The sequence below is a fragment of the Ursus americanus genome, chromosome 2 (assembly GCF_024610735.1).
Source record: "Ursus americanus isolate L20-20 chromosome 2, mUrsAme1.1.p, whole genome shotgun sequence".
Lineage (NCBI taxonomy): Eukaryota > Metazoa > Chordata > Mammalia > Carnivora > Ursidae > Ursus > Ursus americanus.
In genome coordinates this window covers 81,362,015-81,379,373 of record NC_142128.1, presented here as the reverse complement: position 1 = coordinate 81,379,373, position 17,359 = coordinate 81,362,015, and the positions used below count along the sequence as shown (strand labels likewise).

The 17,359-nt window shown below is 34.7% G+C and overlaps 1 protein-coding gene across 2 annotated transcripts in view; it reads right to left on the bottom strand.

The window, feature by feature from the left end:
* The window catches only part of XPR1 (xenotropic and polytropic retrovirus receptor 1), a 234,242-nt gene that overhangs the window by 58,816 nt on the left and 158,067 nt on the right, over positions 1–17,359 (bottom strand). For both annotated transcript variants that reach the window (XM_045811338.2, XM_045811337.2), the window contains 2 exons: positions 4,358–4,548; positions 3,968–4,147 (listed from right to left, as the gene is read on the bottom strand). In XM_045811338.2, the coding sequence (XP_045667294.1) occupies positions 3,968–4,147; positions 4,358–4,548 (371 nt within the window). The remainder of the gene's footprint in view (positions 1–3,967; positions 4,148–4,357; positions 4,549–17,359) is intronic.

Sequence of the window (17,359 nt, the reverse complement as noted above, 5' to 3'; positions counted from 1 at the left end):
AGGAAGGGGGTGGCATGAAAATAGAAACTGGAAGGGAAATTTTATAGGAGAAGATGAAAAAAGGAAAAAAGGAGGGAATAGTAAATGTCGGTATAATACAACTAAGGAAGGAATCAATTATAGTCATTCAGCATTTAATTATAATTATATAATTGTATATATTTTTTTGTATTGTGTACATATTATTGTATATATATTACATATATCTGTATATGTATATAATTATATAATTATGTAACTATAACTAATTATAGTCATTTAGCATTTAACAAAGATTAAGTATTACTATATGTCAGCCATTGTGGAAATACAGAGATAAATAGAACATAGTTTCTACTCTCAAAGACCCACAGTCTGGTTGGGCAAATATATACCGAAAGATATAATGATAGCACTGTGTAATAAATGCCGTTACAGATAAATACACAAAATATCCTAGATATACAAAGAAGGGAGAGCAAGTAGCTCAGTCAGAGACAGGGTGGCGGGGGGTAGAAAATAAACAGATCATACTGAACTTCCTGACATTTACACATAGTCAAATTCTTCTTGTATTTATCTGAATTCCCCTTTATGAGAATTCTCCTTCCTTTCTTATTCTGGCTAAGGTCTTCCAACTTCTACATTGTGATTTTGATTAAAATGATAATGATTCATTGAGTAACAGTATTAAGAAAGCTAGATACAATTCAAAATGTCTGGTGTTTTACCCACCTACACAAAAAGGCCACTGATAAGTTATTACAAAGGATATATGCTAACATCATTTTCTAAGTTAACGCAGCTAAATAGTTAAGGAGATGAAGTTTAATTTCTACTTTTAGAGGCTTGTGGATAATCACACTCTTTTGATTTTTATATTCTATTAATTTGAACCACTAGATCAAAGTTAAACACCTTAGGTAAGGTCACTACCAGGTCTCACTGTTAAATGGCAGTGGTTAAGAGTACAGATTATGGAACCAGACTGTCTGGGTCACGTTTCATCCCCATTACTTACTGGCTATGCATTTAACTCTTCTGAAATTAGGTTACCTCATTTATAAAATGTGGATTGATAGCAGCTTCAACCTCATGGTTATTAAAAGGATGAAATAAATTAACATGTAAAGATGTCCAGAACAGTGCATTATTAAATGAGAATACCTCTCTATTCTCACAGTAGAGACATGCATAAACATTTTACTATGAAACAAAGAAATTATTGGAAAAATCAATTTCCAAATTATACAGGAAAGGACTTTAATTTAAAAACTTTAAGTAGCTTTGAGGGCGCCTGGATGACTCAGCTGGTTAAGTGCCCGACTCTTGGTTTCGGGTCAGGTCATGATCTTGGGGTCCTGGGATGGAGCCCCACATTGGGCTCTGTGGTCCACGTAGATTCTGCCTAGGACTCTCTTCCTCTGCCCCTTTCCCAATTCTTTCTCTCTCTCTCTAAAATAAATCAATAAATTTTTAAAAATATACTTAAAGTGGCCTTTTAGAAGAATAAATTGGTATTTTTGTTTAGAAAATCTGAGCCATTGCTTATGTTTCCCAACTGGATTTCCAATTAGGGCAAATACAGATCTGCAGAGATTTATGACCTAATTAATGCAAATAAACTGTACTAATTTGATATGTAAGTATCAAAATAAATTTCTAATAATAATTTAATAATTTTTTTTTTTAGTTTTTTGGGGGAGATATAGCATAGCATGTAAATTCCATAGATTCAAATTTCAATATGGATATAAATGGCATCCAGTGTCTACCACGATGGCTAAGTGATATGTGTTCTTTTCCACTAAAAATTAAAGAAAAAAAAAAAAGAAGGAAATGTACTTTTACTTTATGATGAGGCTTAAAAAAGAGAAACATAACTAGGGTGGAAATATTTTTGTTAATTCACTAGAAATAAGTCTTAGGTTAAGTTTTCTCAGTAAGATTTGAATTAAAATAAGTTAATAGGTCAATTAAAATTAAGATGCTCTATAAATAACATTTTTCCTATATAGAATTATTACAAATATAACAAACCACAATACTTCTTTGTGTATTTTGCTGCTTCTGATGGTGCATTTTACTATTCTCTTACTCCTTATTATATCATCACTGCCAACCTATTCCATCAATAAGGCCTCACTTATTAGCACACAGCTGATGCATCAATAAATGTCTACTCAACAGGGAATCATTCTGCTAATAAGACTAACTGGTCATGCATGAATCATAGCTTACTATTTAAACAGAGAAGGATGCACTGGGGAAATGCTCACTTTACACACAATATACACAACGATATTATTCTGTTATTGCAACGATACAACCATATTAACATCTGAGTTTCTGAGTCTTTCAAACCTCATTTCAAAATAACTTTATTGAGATTTCATAATAGTTGAAACAGGAAATAATAGGTATTTATAATCTTAAAGTTATTTCCTTGTAACCAGAAGAATACATTTTTATGCAAATACGTTTTACAACTCCACAAAATCTAGCAATAAAATGACAAATACTCTCAAGATAAAAAGGTAATCTAATATTTTTGTACTAACTGGATATGACTTATTTTTAGTATAAATAAAAAAAACTGGTTCAAAATTTTTCTTCTGTCATAAAAAATTCTTTAAAAAGCATATTTTCTAAATGATGACAAAATGTATGAAAGGTGATTGCACACTTCTCAAAATACTCTTGCACATCTCAGTTGCACACTTAGACCCAAAGTTAGTTCTAGTGGTGCTAGACTTAATGGGAATGATTTGCTCTTTTATTTATTAATATTTAATGAAATTGGAGGAAAAGAGGGATATTCTCAATTTGTGATAAAAATCCTACTGGAAGGAACAAGAAATACAAATAAATGATAATCAACTTTGGGGGAAAAAAATCAAGTATATCTGGGTCATTTTCTTTTCCTGATTGCTATAAATACTTAACCTGTACTAGAATGTAAGTGGCTTTTTACTTGTGTGTTTTTTAATAGGAAAGCCATAATTTATGTCCTCAGAATTCAAAAATTTAGATATAGGGAATGTATTGCTAAGAACAACAACAAAAAAATTCTGCTAATCTTATTAAGGGTCATAAAAAGGAAAAAGAAGTTAAAACTACAATTCTCAAGGCAGTATGCTTTCTAAGGTAGAAAAAAAAAGTAAGACAATAAACAAAAATTCTGAAAGTATCAGCAGAGTCCAGTCAATTTAATCACTAATCTTCACTTTACTGTTAGTTGTCATTCACAACCTAAGAAATAATTACAGGAGAGCAATCCCAATAATTTTGAAAATAGAGTTGGTTTAACTCAGCAGTAAGCAGAAGCCCCTTCCCCAAGCTATCTTTACACTATCACAAAAAATACAGCAGCTATTTTTGCAAGAAATTCTATATTCTATTGCTGAGACTGTATGATTTTGAGATCATTAAGAAATAAGTAAAGTGGAAGAAGAAATGGAATTTATTATAAACAAGAATCAAAGTCAGTTTCTCAAATTAAAGCTGGCAATCTGGTAAGATATTCTTACCAATTTTAGAGGACTAATCTTCTGTAAAATAAAAATGGTTTACTACTACTATCAATTTACAGGAAAATAATAGTTTCACCACTTCTAAAAAAAAAAGGAAATTCAAAGAGTTCAACATCTTATCACGGCTGGTTAAATAATTTGTATTTAAAAATACTTAAATTGATCATGAATTAATTATTATTAATTTCCAAAATCATTTCAGTATCTTGACACTTCATACTCTTTTTGAGGAGGAAAAAAATGCATGAGTGCTTTTCCCAGGTCCACTGCACGGTACAATATAAGATGTACCAATTACACTATATTCTTTGCCCCTGGCTCTAGAGCACCACTCACACAGATGACAAAGTGAACAATGCCTTCTGGACTTGTACAATACAGCAGACAGGATTTCCTCCTGGAGGAAGCCAATGACCAATATACCACTAAAAATGGTAGACAATTTCTGGACTTACCAGCAGTTTAAGCAGCCAAAACCGGGACTTATAATAGAAAGTTTTGGTGGGGTTGATAAGAAAGAAAACCATAAATCCGTAAAGGACAAGTGGATACACATATGTGGGGATGACACTAATCGGAGCAAAGAAGCATGCCAGAAGGCTCAGGCACCACAATATTCCAAGGAATCCAGCAATCTGACAAAGGGTGGGAAAGACAAAGAGAAAATTTTATTTTTATTTTTACCATTACTCAGAAATATCTTCAATAAAACAAAGGTACGATAAATGTTTAGATATTATGTCAGTAATCTTCGTCAAGTAGAAGATGGATTTCAGTATCCACGAAACCAGCTATATAGCTAATGTGAAATAAACTCATAGGACTTTATGTCTTGCTTTGATTACCTCAAAAAGATGCTGATGAGACAAATTGCTTCTCGGATTAAGTTCGAAGATGAGCACATGATTCACTCCAGCCTGTCTCCAACCGTATGTGTTGATGCCCAGTAGAAAAAGGAATTCAATCAGAAGAAAGCCACCCCGATAGATTCTTATCAAGGGCCATATACTTCTATCTGTTTCAAGTTTAAATACAGCTGAAAAAATATCAATTGGTTAGTTACAAAATTCATGATGTCTCCTATAATTGTCTTCTTTCTTAATTCTCAATTATACAGTCCTTGGCATAAAAAGTTTTTATAAATAAACCTAAGCCTAGATCATCTCAAGAGAATGACAAACTTGCTTCCAGGTTCTTTCCTTTCTTCATTTCACTCTGCAAAATTTCACCAGAATAATTTTCCTAAAACTTGACTTTTGGCATGTTAGTCCACTGTTCCATTCGTTTCTTAGATTACAGAGAATCACAGTGAAACTGTTTAGAACCAAAAGATCAGTTCTGTCAGCTAAAGATTTCTGGCATGATATAACTTCCTTGGCTTTGTTCTCTCTGTTCTTCAACTGGTGGTAATAATACCTACCTCACAGAGTTGCTGTGAAAATTAAAAGACATAGTATACATGAAAGCAACTGAAAATAAAAGCAAGTGAACACTGTAATGTTATGTAAATGATAACAGTTAATATTTACAGAATGTTTCCTATGTGCTAAGGGTTGTTCTCTATTTTTACATATAATAATTCATTTAAACCTCACAATGGTTCTATGAGTTAGAAACTATTATCTCCCTTTGACTGGTGAGGAAATTAGAGCACAGAGGGCTGAGTAATTTGCTCAGGATTACCAAGCTAGTAGAGGGCAGAACCAGGATTTTAACTCAGACAGTTTTTCTCCAAAGCCCACAGTCTTAACCATTATATTCTATTGTCCATATCCCATACAAATGTTCAGTACCATTATTACTCTATAGTTCTCTAATAACTATAACGTTCAAACACCTTATCCCTGTAATTCAAGTTCTTCATCACGATCTGATCTCCAACTCACTTTTCCCAAACTTAACTCACAGTGCTCCTAAACATTAATTCTTATCTCTTGATAAATTTTATTAGTCTTTTCACAAGTTTGTTTTTCACATTTGCTTATGTTGTTCCCTGTACTTAAAATGGCCTTACACTTTCTTTCCACCAATTCAAATTCTACTTAATATTTAAGAGTGAAATCCTTAACTATTCATAAATTTATTGAATCAGTGTTTCATTTTGAGCCTACTATGTGCCAAATATTTCAATTTGGCTAAAGATTTCTCAGTTTTCTAAATAACTATAAAATTATTTATTAGATTCATTTGAAATTTAATCACATACTACCTTACACTTAATTTAAATAACTATTTATTAGTTAACTTTATATTCTCTATAGTACATAGCACATTTAATAATTTAAAAATAACAGGGTAGAAAAAGCCTTTGCTTTGGAGTCAAATACTATAGACCAGGTTTCAAATCCTAGCTACTCTAGGAAAAATTATTTTATTTTTCCACATCTCCATTTCATTATTGGTCAATGGTAATAATATCAATTCTCTTAAGTTTGTTAAGAAGATTAAACATGACCAAAGACTTCAAGATGTCAGAGTAGGAGACCTTAGTTTTGTTTGGTCCCAGAAATTCACCAGAAGAGCTATCAAATCATTCAGAACACCGAACTCAACCAGAGAGCTAAGAAAAGAACTGCTGCAATTCTACAAATAGAAAAGTGACTGCTTTCTGCAACAATGACAAGAAGGAAAAACTTACCTGAAAAAAGAGTACAAGAGGCAGTACTGACTGAGAGGGACCTAAGTAAGATGTCGGAATTAGAGATGAGAATAACAATTATAGAGACACTAGCTAGGCTTCAAAAAGCATAGAGGACACTAGAGAATCCCTTTCTGGGGAAATAAAAGAACTAAAATCTAATCAAGTCAAAAGCAAAAAGGCTATTAATGAGATGCAATAAAAAATGGAGGCTCTAACTGCCACGATAAATGAGGCAGAAGAGAGAATTAGTGATACAGAAGACAAAAATGATGGAGAATAAAGAAGCTGAGAAAAAGAGATATAAACAACTACTGGATCATGAGGGGAGATTTCGAGACATAAGTGATACCATAAAGTGAAAAAATATTAGGACAATTGGGATCCCAGAAGAGGAAAGAGAGAGAGGGGCAGAAGATATATTGAAGCAAATTCTAGTGGAGAATTTCCCTAATTTGGGGAAGGAAATAGGCATCAAAATCCAGAAGGCACACAGAACGCCCCTCAAAATCAATAAAAATAGGTCAACACCCCGACATAAAATAGTGAAATCTGCAAATCTCAGAGACAAAGAGAAAATCCTGAAATAGCTCAGGACAAGAGATCTGTAACCTACAACGGCAGAAATGTTAGATTGGCATCAGACCTATCCACAGAGACCTGGAAAGCCAGAAAGGACAGGCATGATATATTCAGGGTGCTAAATAAGAAAAATATGCAGCCAAGAATACGTTATTCAGCTAGGATGTCATTCAAAACAGGAGAGATAAAAAGCTTCCAGGACAAACAGAAACTAAAACATTTTGTGATCACCAAACCACCGCCGCAAGAAATATTAAAAGGGGTCCTCTAAACAAAGAGAGAGATCAAAAGTAACAGACCAGAAAGGAACAGAGACAATATACAGTAACAGTTACTTTACAGGTAAGACAATGGCACTAAATTCATATCTTTCAATAGTTACTCTGAATGGAAATGGGCTAAATGCACCAATCAAAAGACACAGGGTATCAGATTGGATAAAAAAGCAAGACTCATCGATATGCTGTCTGCAAAGGACTTATTTTAGACCCAAAGACACCTCCAGATTGAAAGCAAGGGGGTGGAAAACCATGTATCACGCTAATGGACATCAAAAGAAAGCTGGGGTAGCAATCCTTATATCAGACAAATTAGATTTTAAGCCAAAGACTGTAATAAGAGATGAAGAAGGACACTATATCATAATTAAAGGGTCTATCCAACAAAAAGATCTAACAATTGTAAATATTTATGCCCCAACATGGGAGCAGCCAAGTATACAAACTAATTAATAACAAAATTAAAAAAACACATTGGTAATAATACAATAACAGTAGGGGACTTCAACACCCCATTCATTGCAACGGACAGATCATCTAAGCCGAAGATCCATAAGGAAATAAGGGCTTTGAATGACACACTGGACCAGATGGACTTCACAGATATATTCAGAACATTCCATCCTAAGGCAACAGAATACACATTCTTCTCGAGTGAACATGGAACATCCTCCAGAACAGATCACCTACTGGTCGCAAGTCAGGTCTCAAGTGGTACCAAAAGACTGGAATAATTCCTAGCATATTTTCAGACCACAATGTTTTGAAACTTGAGCTCAATCACAAGAGGAAATTTGGAAAGAACTCAAATACATGGAAGCTAAAAAGTATCCTACTAAAGAATGAATGGGTCAACCAGGAAATTAAAGAAGAATTTTTAAAAATTCACAGAAGCGAATGAAAATGAAAACACAACTTTTCAAAACCTTTGGGACACCACAAAGGCAGTCCTAAGAGAGAAGTATTTAGCAATACAAGCCTTTCCTGAGAAACAAGAAATATTTCAAATACACAACCTAACCTTATACCTAAAGGAGCTGGAGAAAGAACAGCAAATAAAGCCTAAACCAAGCAGGAGAAGAGAATTAATAAAGATTAGCGCAGAAATCAATGAAATAGAAACCAACAGAAGAGTAGAACATATCAACAAAACTATGAGCTGGTTCTTTGAAAGTATTAATAAGATCGATAAACCCATGGCCAGACTATCAAAAAGAAAAAGGGGAAGGACCCAAATAAGTAAAATCATGAATGAAAGAAGAGAAATCACAACCAACACCGAAGAAATACAAAAGATGATAAGAACATATTAGGAGCAACTATATGCCAACAGATTAGGCAATCCGGAAGAAATGGATGCATTCCTAGAGATGTATAAACTACCACAACTGAACCAGGAAGAAATAAAAAACCTGAACAGACCCATAACCAGCAAGGAAATTGAAACAGTAATCAAAAATCTCCCAACAAACAAGAGCCCAGGGCTGGATGGCTTCCCAGGGGAATTCTACCAAACATTTAATGAGGAATCAATAACTATTCTTCTTCTTTTTTTTTTTTTTAAAGATTTTATTTATTTATTCGACAGAGATAGAGACAGCCAGCGAGAGAGGGAACACAAGCAGGGGGAGTGGGAGAGGAAGAAGCAGGCTCACAGCGGAGGAGCCCGATGTGGGGCTCGATCCCACAATGCCGGGATCACGCCCTGAGCCGAAGGCAGACGCTTAACCGCTGTGCCACCCAGGCGCCCCAATAACTATTCTTCTGAAGCTGTTTCAGGAAATAGAAATGGAAGGAAAACTTCCAAACTCTTTCTATGAGGCCACTATTACCTTGATTCCAAAACCAGACAAGGACCCCACCAAAAAGGAGATCAATATCTCTGATGAACATGGATGCAAAAATTCTCATCAAGAATCCAACAGTACTTTAAAAGGATTATTCACCACAACCAAGTGGGATTTATTCCTGGGCAGCAAGGGTGGTTCAACATTCGCTAATCAATCAATGTGATACACTACATTAATAAAAGAAAATGACAAGAACCATATGATCCTCTCAACAGATGCCAAAAAGCATTTGACAAAGGACAGCATCCTTTCTCAACTAAAACTCTTCACAGTGTAGGGATAGAAGGAACACACCTCAGTATCATAAAGGCCATATATGGAAAGCCCACAGCAAATATCTTTCTCCATGGTGATAAACTGAGAGCTTTTCCCTTAAGTTAGGAACGTGGCAGGGATGTCCCCTATCACCACTGCTGTTCAACATAGTACTGGAAGTCCTAGTCTCAGCAATCAGAAAAGAAAAAAGAAATAAAAGGCATCTGAATTGGCAAAGAAGAAGTCAAACTCTCACTCTTTGCAGATGACATGATACTGCATGTGGAAAACCCAAAATAGTCCACCCCAAAATTGCTAGAACACATACAGGAATTCAGCAAAGTGGCAGAATATAAAATCAATGCACAGTTAATTGCATTTCTATACACTAACAATGGAACAGAAGAAAGAGAAATTGAGGAGTCGATCCCATTTACAATTGCACCAAAAACCAAAAGATACCTAGGAATAAACCCAACCAAAGACGCAAAGGATCTGTACACAGAAAACTATAAAACACTAATGAATGAAATTGAGGGAGACACAAAGAAATGGAAAAACGTTCCATGCTCATGGATTGGAAGAAAAATATTCTTAAAATGTCTATGCTACCTAGAATAATCTACACATTCAATGCAATCCCTATCAAAATACAACCAACTTTTCTCACAGAGCTGGAACAAACAATCCTCAAATTTGTACGGGACCAGAAGAAACTCTGAATAGCCAAAGGAATGCTGAAAAAGAAAACCAAAACTGGTGGCATCACAATTTCAGACTTCAAACTGTATTACAAAGCTCTAATCATCAAGAGTATGGTACATGCACAAAAAGAGACACATAGATCAATGGAACAGAATAGAGAACCCAGAAATAGACCCTCAACTCTAGGGTCAACTAATTCTCAACAAAGCAGGAAAGAATATCCAATGGGAACAGGACAGTCTCTTCAACACATGGTATTGGGAAAATTGGACAGCCACATGCAAAAGAATGAAACTGGACCATTCCCTTATACCATACACAAAAATAGACTCAAAATGGATAAAAGACCTAAATGTGAGACAGGAATCCATCAAAATCCTAGAGGAGAACACAGTCAGCAACCTCTTTGACCTCAGCTGCAGCAACTTCTTCCCAGACACATTGCCAAAGGCAAGGGAAACAAAGGCAAAAATGAACTAATGGGACTTCATCAAGATAAAAAGCTTTTTGCACAGCAAAGGAAATAGTCGACAAAACCAAAAGACAACTGACAGAATGAGAGACATATCGATAAAGGGCTGGTATCCAAAATCTATAAAGAACTTATCAAACTCAACACCCAAAGAACAAATAATCCAGTCAAGAAATGGGCAGAAGACATGAACAGACATTTCTCCAAAGAAGTCATCCAAATGGCCAACAGACCAACGAGAAAATGCTCAACGTTACTTGGCATCAGGGAAATACAAATCAAAAACACAATGAGATACCACCTCACACCAGTCAGAATGGCTAAAATTAACAGCTCAGGAAACGACAGATGTTGGCGAGAATGTGGAGAAAGGGAACCCTCTTGCACTGTTGGTGGGAATGCAAGCTGGTGCAGCCACTTTGGAAAACAGTATGAAGTTTCCTCAAAAAGTTGAAATAGAGCTATGACTCAGCAACTGCACTACTAGGTATCTACCCCAAAGATACAAATGTAGTGATCCGAAGGGGCACCTGTACCCCAATGTCCATCAACAGATGAATGGATAAAGATGTGGTATATATATATATATGTGTATATATATATATATATATATATATATATTATATATATATATGTGTATATATATATATATGTGTGTGTGTGTGTGTGTAGACATATGTATATAGACACATATATACACATATATACATATGTCTATACACACACACACACAATGGAATACTACTCAGCCATCAAAAAATGAAATATTGCCATTTGTAATGATGTGGATGGAACTAGAGGGTGTTATGCTAAGCAAAATAAGTCAATCAGAGAAAGATAATTAACATATGATCTCACTCATGTGTGGAATTTAAGAAACAAAACAGAGGATCATCAAGGAAGGGAGGGAAAAATAAAGTTAAGATGGAATCAGAGAGGGAGAGAAACCAAAAGAGACTCTTTATTATAGGAAACAAACCGAGGATTGCTGGAGGGGAAGGGGGAAGGGGGGATGCGGTAACTTGGTGATGGGCATTAAGGAAGGCACATGATGTAATGAGCACAGGGTGTTATATAAGACTGATGAATCACTGAACTCTACCTCTGAAACTAATAATACACTATACGTTAATTAACTGTATTTAAATTTTAAAGATAACAATAAAGTTGAAATTGTTCTTAAAAAAAAGATTAAATGTGATCAACATATATTACACACCTAAAACAATGACGAGTATTAAGTATATATCAGTTTCTTTTTCCTTTTGCTTGAGGAAGACTCTTTTCATTAATTTAATAAATATTTATAAGATGCTTATTATACCTAATAGCATTCAAAAAGCTGGAGATTTAGTAATAAACAACAGAAAAAATATCTCTCATCTGGAAACTTCTGTATAATGTCAGATAGTGATAAGGGTTTTAAGGGAAAAAAAAGTAGGGAAAGGAAATGAAGAATGATGTTATTAGGTGCTATATTAGATAGGGTGGTTAAGAAGATCTCTCAGGAGATGACATTTGCAGAGATCTTTTTTTTTTTTTTTTTTAAAGATTTGATTATTTACTTTAGAGAGGCAGGGGGAAAGACGGAGGAAGAAATAGTCTTAGGTAGATTCTGTCCTGAGAGTGGAGCCCAACATGGGGCTTGATCCCATGACCCTGAGATCAGGATCTGAGCCAAAACTATGAGCTGGACGCTTACCAATTGCACCACTTAGATGCCCCAACATTTGCAGAGATCTTAAGGAGGCAGAGAATGAATCATGTGAATATATGGAAAAACAGGACTCCAAATAGATAAATACAAGAGACCCTAAGATAGGTCGAGCCTGGTGTTCCAGGAACAGGAAGAAGACGAAAGGCAGTATAACTGAAATAAATGAGAGGCAAAGCGGTAAAAAGTTAGCCAAGGGAAGATCAGGTAGGACTTTATAGTATTTTGTCAAGACTTACAGTTTTACTTCAATGTATGAAGCCAATGAAAGGTTTTACACACAAGTGACATGACCAATTAATAATTTTAAAGGGATATTTCAGCTGTTAAATGAAGAAGAGACCATAAAGGGTCAAATATGATAGCAAGATTAATTAGCAGATTATGAATAAAAAGCTATATACGGTTTTACATCCTGAATCCTAAGCAAAATCCATAGATACAACAGTCAGGAAACAAAATTATAAGCCTAGGTCCCAAAGAAGGCACAATAAAACCACTGGAACTAATAAATTCAGCCAAGTTGCAGAGTACAAAATCAACACATGAAATTTAGTTGTCTTTGTACATACCAGCAATGAATACTCTGAAATGAAATTAAGAACAATTCCAATTACAATAGCAACCAAAAGAATAAAACATCTAGGAATTAATTTACTTAAGAAGGTGTAAGATGTACACATTAAAAACTACAAAACATTGCTGAAAGAAATCCCAATTTCATGGATTTACAAGACTTGATACTGTTAAGACAGCAATGCTCAAAGTGTTCTGCAGATTTATTACAATCCTTATCAAAATTCCAATGGCGTTTTATTGCAGAAATGGAAAAGTCGATCCTCAAATTCATATGGAATTGCTAGAGGCCCCAGATAGCCAAAATATCGTTGAAAAAGAATAGAGTTAGAGGACTCACCTTTTGTGGTTTCAAAATTTATTATAAAACACTGTGGTACTGGCATAAAAACAGACATACAGACAAATGGAATGCAAATGGGAGTTTAGCACTTAATCTATGTATCTATGGCCGACTGGTTTTCAACAAGCGTGCCAAGACCATTCAATGGAAAAGAATATTTTCTTCAACAAATGGTGCTGGGACAACTACATAGCCACATGCAAAAGAATGAAGTTGAACCCCTATCTCTCATCATGTGCAAAAATTAGTTCAAAGAAAGAAAAAAAATAGAGAAAGCAGGCTTTATCAAAATAAAAACTTTTGTGCATCAAAGGATATAATGAAGAAAGCGAAAAACAATCTATACAATGGGAGAAAATATTTCCAAATCATGTATCTTGGTAAGGGTCTAGTACCCAGAATATACAAAGAACTCCTGTAACTTAACAGTAAGAGGACAACTCAATTAAAAAATGAGCAAAGGACTTGGACATTTTTCCAAAGAAAATATACAAAGAGCCAACAAGCACATGAAAAGATGCTCAATACCATTAGTCATTAGGGAAATGCAAATCAAAACATTAACAAGATACCACTTCACACCCACTAGGATGGCTATAACTAAAAAAATAAATAAAAAGGAAAACCACGAAGTCCGTAAGGGTGTAAAGAAAATGGAACCCTCATAAATTGCTGGTGAAAATGAAAAATGGTGCAGCCTCTATGAAAAACAATTTGGTGGTGCCTCGAAGATTAAACACAGAATTAGCGCATAACTGAATGACTCCACTCCTAGGTATATATCCAAAAGAACTGAAACCAGGTACTCAAACAAATCCCTGAATATGCATGTTCACAGCAGGACAATACACATTAACTGAGGGTTAGAAACAACCCAGTATAGTATATGTTCAGTTTTGGTAGATACTGCCAAACAGTTCTCCAAAGTGCTATACCCATTTTCACTCATTCACTTTAATATCTTCATGGCATTTCATTGTACAGAGGTAACTTTATTTAGTTTTTTAAACAATTCCCAATTGATAGACATGTGAGTGTTTTCTAGGATTTTGTTACTATAAACAAAATGGCAGTGAATACACTTGTCTCATACATGTCCTTGCATCTATATACAAGTATGTTTATAAGATAAATTTCTAGAAATAAAACTGCTTAACCAAAGTGCTTGCATTTAAAGTTTTACATATACTGCCAAATTATCCTCCAAAGAGATTGAAACAATTACTACTCTTACTATTAGGGTATGAGTGCCTGCTATTTCACACCCTTATATGTACTTTAAAGAGCAAAACTCCTATCTTTATCAAACCAAAAAATGAAATATGATATATTATTATTGTATCAAATTAAGTAAAGGTTACTAGAAATCTATAAGAGAACAAGTTTTAAAAAATCAAATCAGGTAACTTTTCATCTTCATCAAACTAAATATCTGAAATATGTGCATTTCAGACAAATTACTAAATATCAGGTCATATCCCCTTGAGAAACTACAGCAATTATGCACATTATTTTTTGATGTGAATGAAAAAAAGAATTGTGCTTGTACATGCATTACTACTGCTGTGTTTCTCTCTCATCTCTCAACACTGTTATCTTTCAGTACCCACTGGGAGATAAATAAAGATAGACAGCTGGCTTTATATTTACCCTGCCTCCCCCCATACACACACAAAAATCAAACAAAGAAGAGTTCTGAGGTGAGAGAACATAATGCACCACACTAAATGCATAAACCACATACATTAAAAAAAAAATTAGACTATCTCACAAAACAGTCTGTATTTACAAAAGAAAACAAAACCTCAATTTGTCCCTGAATTAAAAAAAACTTCTTTACAATGCACTCACATAAAAAGAATAAAGTTTATTTTTTCTTATTATTTGATGATGATAATTACAACCATACTCATCTTGAAAATAAAAGAAAAAATTTCACACACAAACGACTGAGGTTTTTCTGAGAAAGAACAATTCCCATCACATTCCCATATAATTTTATACTGACGTAGTGCTTTACAACTGTAAACATGTTTCATACGTCTTTTTTGTTTTTAAAGATTTATTTATTTGAGAGAGAGTGTGTGCACGTGTGTGCAGGACTGGGGGGAGCGACAGCAGGAGATGGAGAGAGAAATTTCCAGCAGACTGCCTGCTGAGCATGGAGCCTAACGTGTGACGTGGGGCTCAATCTCAAGACCCTGAGATCATGACCTGGGCCAAATTCAAGAGTCAGATCTTTAACCAACTGAACCACCCACGTGCTCCATGTTTTACTTATGCTTCTGAGTTGATCTCCATGAAGTGGTCTCAAGTATCTTCTACTCTTATCATCTAACACTCTCCTTCACACTAGGTGAATTTATCATTTCTCTCCTTCATAACCCACTGCCCCCTCCTATGCCCCACCCTCTTCCCCTACCAACTAAATCTCTGTCTCCTTCTCTTAGAATGCCTTTCATTCCATCAGTGTCCAGCAAAAATGCCATTTCCTCCATAAAGTCTTCCCTGATGCTTTCATTTAAAGTAATTACTTTGTTCCTTTGACATGCTTAGAACATTTAACATTTTCTGTCTTGTAGTGTATTATTACTGTTTTAATATATGTTTTAATCTCCCTGGCATAATAAACTTGATAAGGAAAGGGATTTTCTTATCTAAGTGTCAAGCATAACCATGAAATACATAAAATTTACCTGTTGAATGAATGAATTCTAAAACAACCCTGTAAATTTAAGGTAGTAAGCTCACCTAATAAATAAGGAAATTATTTCAGAAGTTAAATGATACCCTTAAAGCCAAAACAATGAACAAACAGTGGAGCTAAGACTGAAACCCAAGCAAGGCCTTTTGAAGACAAGTCAGTGTTCCTTCCCTAACAGCTAGCTTGAAAATCTAGGGCTGGGTTTTTTATTGCAATATTTCCATGTAGTCTATATAAATAGGCTGTATATATTTAAAGAAATAGAACTAGATTAAAATATGATCATAAATTATACCAGTATTAAATCATGAGCTTACAGTGGGCCATAATTATTAGATAGAATTTTTAGTAACTGGTAGGAAGGAGAATTCTAAAAACACAAATGAAAGCACACTGTTAATAGGTAAAGTTCATATGCTCTCAAAGAGCCATTACAACTTGGGTTATAATTTCATAATTTATAATTGACAATCTTAAATAAGAAGAATGTTAATGAGGAAAAACAAGTTCAGTAAGTTTTTCTTAATCATCTGCTATACGTGTAGCACTGTGTTAGAAACCTGAAAAACAAAATGAAAAATACACACTCCTTGCAATCGAGAATAGTAAGTGTGACAGTTACAGAAACCTTCTGTGTTCAGGCACTATTATGATTACTAAACACTGAAGACAGAATATAATGGATATTTATATAATACCATCTATTTCTAAGTCATGTTTCTTTGCAGACTTCCCCGAACAGAATTTAATCCTTTATTAATGATTCACAGTTATCATTGTAAGCTTAAGTATACACACTCTTGAGGTATACCAGGATTATTTGCCCTTACAGTAAAAGTCCTTGAATGCAAGAACATTCAAGATTTGTGTCTGTCTTTTTGCTATTTGTGTGTTTTCTATTTATTATTTAATTTTATCTCAGTCCTTCTCTTCTATCCATTCTGACTTCCATCAACATTTTCTGAACCCCTTCTATGGCCCAGGTGGTATTCTAAGTGCTGGAGATACAATGGTGAACAGGAGACAAAAGTCCAGACATCAAGGAACTTACACGCCAGTGGGAAAACAGAAGAAACATAAATATATAATAATATGTCATGTACTTAAAAGTGCTCTGAAGAAAACTAATGTAGGCTGAAGGGACAGAACAGGCTATTTTAGGGTAGGGTAATTAGGGAAGGCCTTAGTGAAGAAGTGGCATTTGAATAGACACTACATGAATGAAGTGAAGGAGTAAGCTACATAGAGATCTTAGGGGAAAAAGCAATTTTTAGGCAATTGCAGGGGCTCATTTATGGGACGAGCTTGGTGTGTTCAAGGAATAGTACCACCACAAATGTATTTGGAAACAGAGTGAAACCAAGTGAAACTGAGTGTGGAGAAGATGTCAGAATATAAAGTCAGAATATACATAGGGGCAAGACCCTATTGGGTCTTCCAGGCCATAGTAAGAAGTTTCAACTTGATTATAAGAGAAGCCATAAAAAAGATATTGAGGAGGGCGGTGATATGATCTAACTTACATTAAAAAAAAAAAGACATTGGTGGCTACAAGGAGGCAAGAGTGGCTGCAGTGAGACAAGTTCAGAAGGCTATTGCAGTATACTAAGCAAAACATGGATGGCACTGCTTCAGGTGGTCAGATTCAAAATGGGTGAAGGAGTATGGAAGGTGTAGGCTTCTAGTTACGGAATGGATAAGTCACAGGGATAAAAGGTACAGTAAAGGGA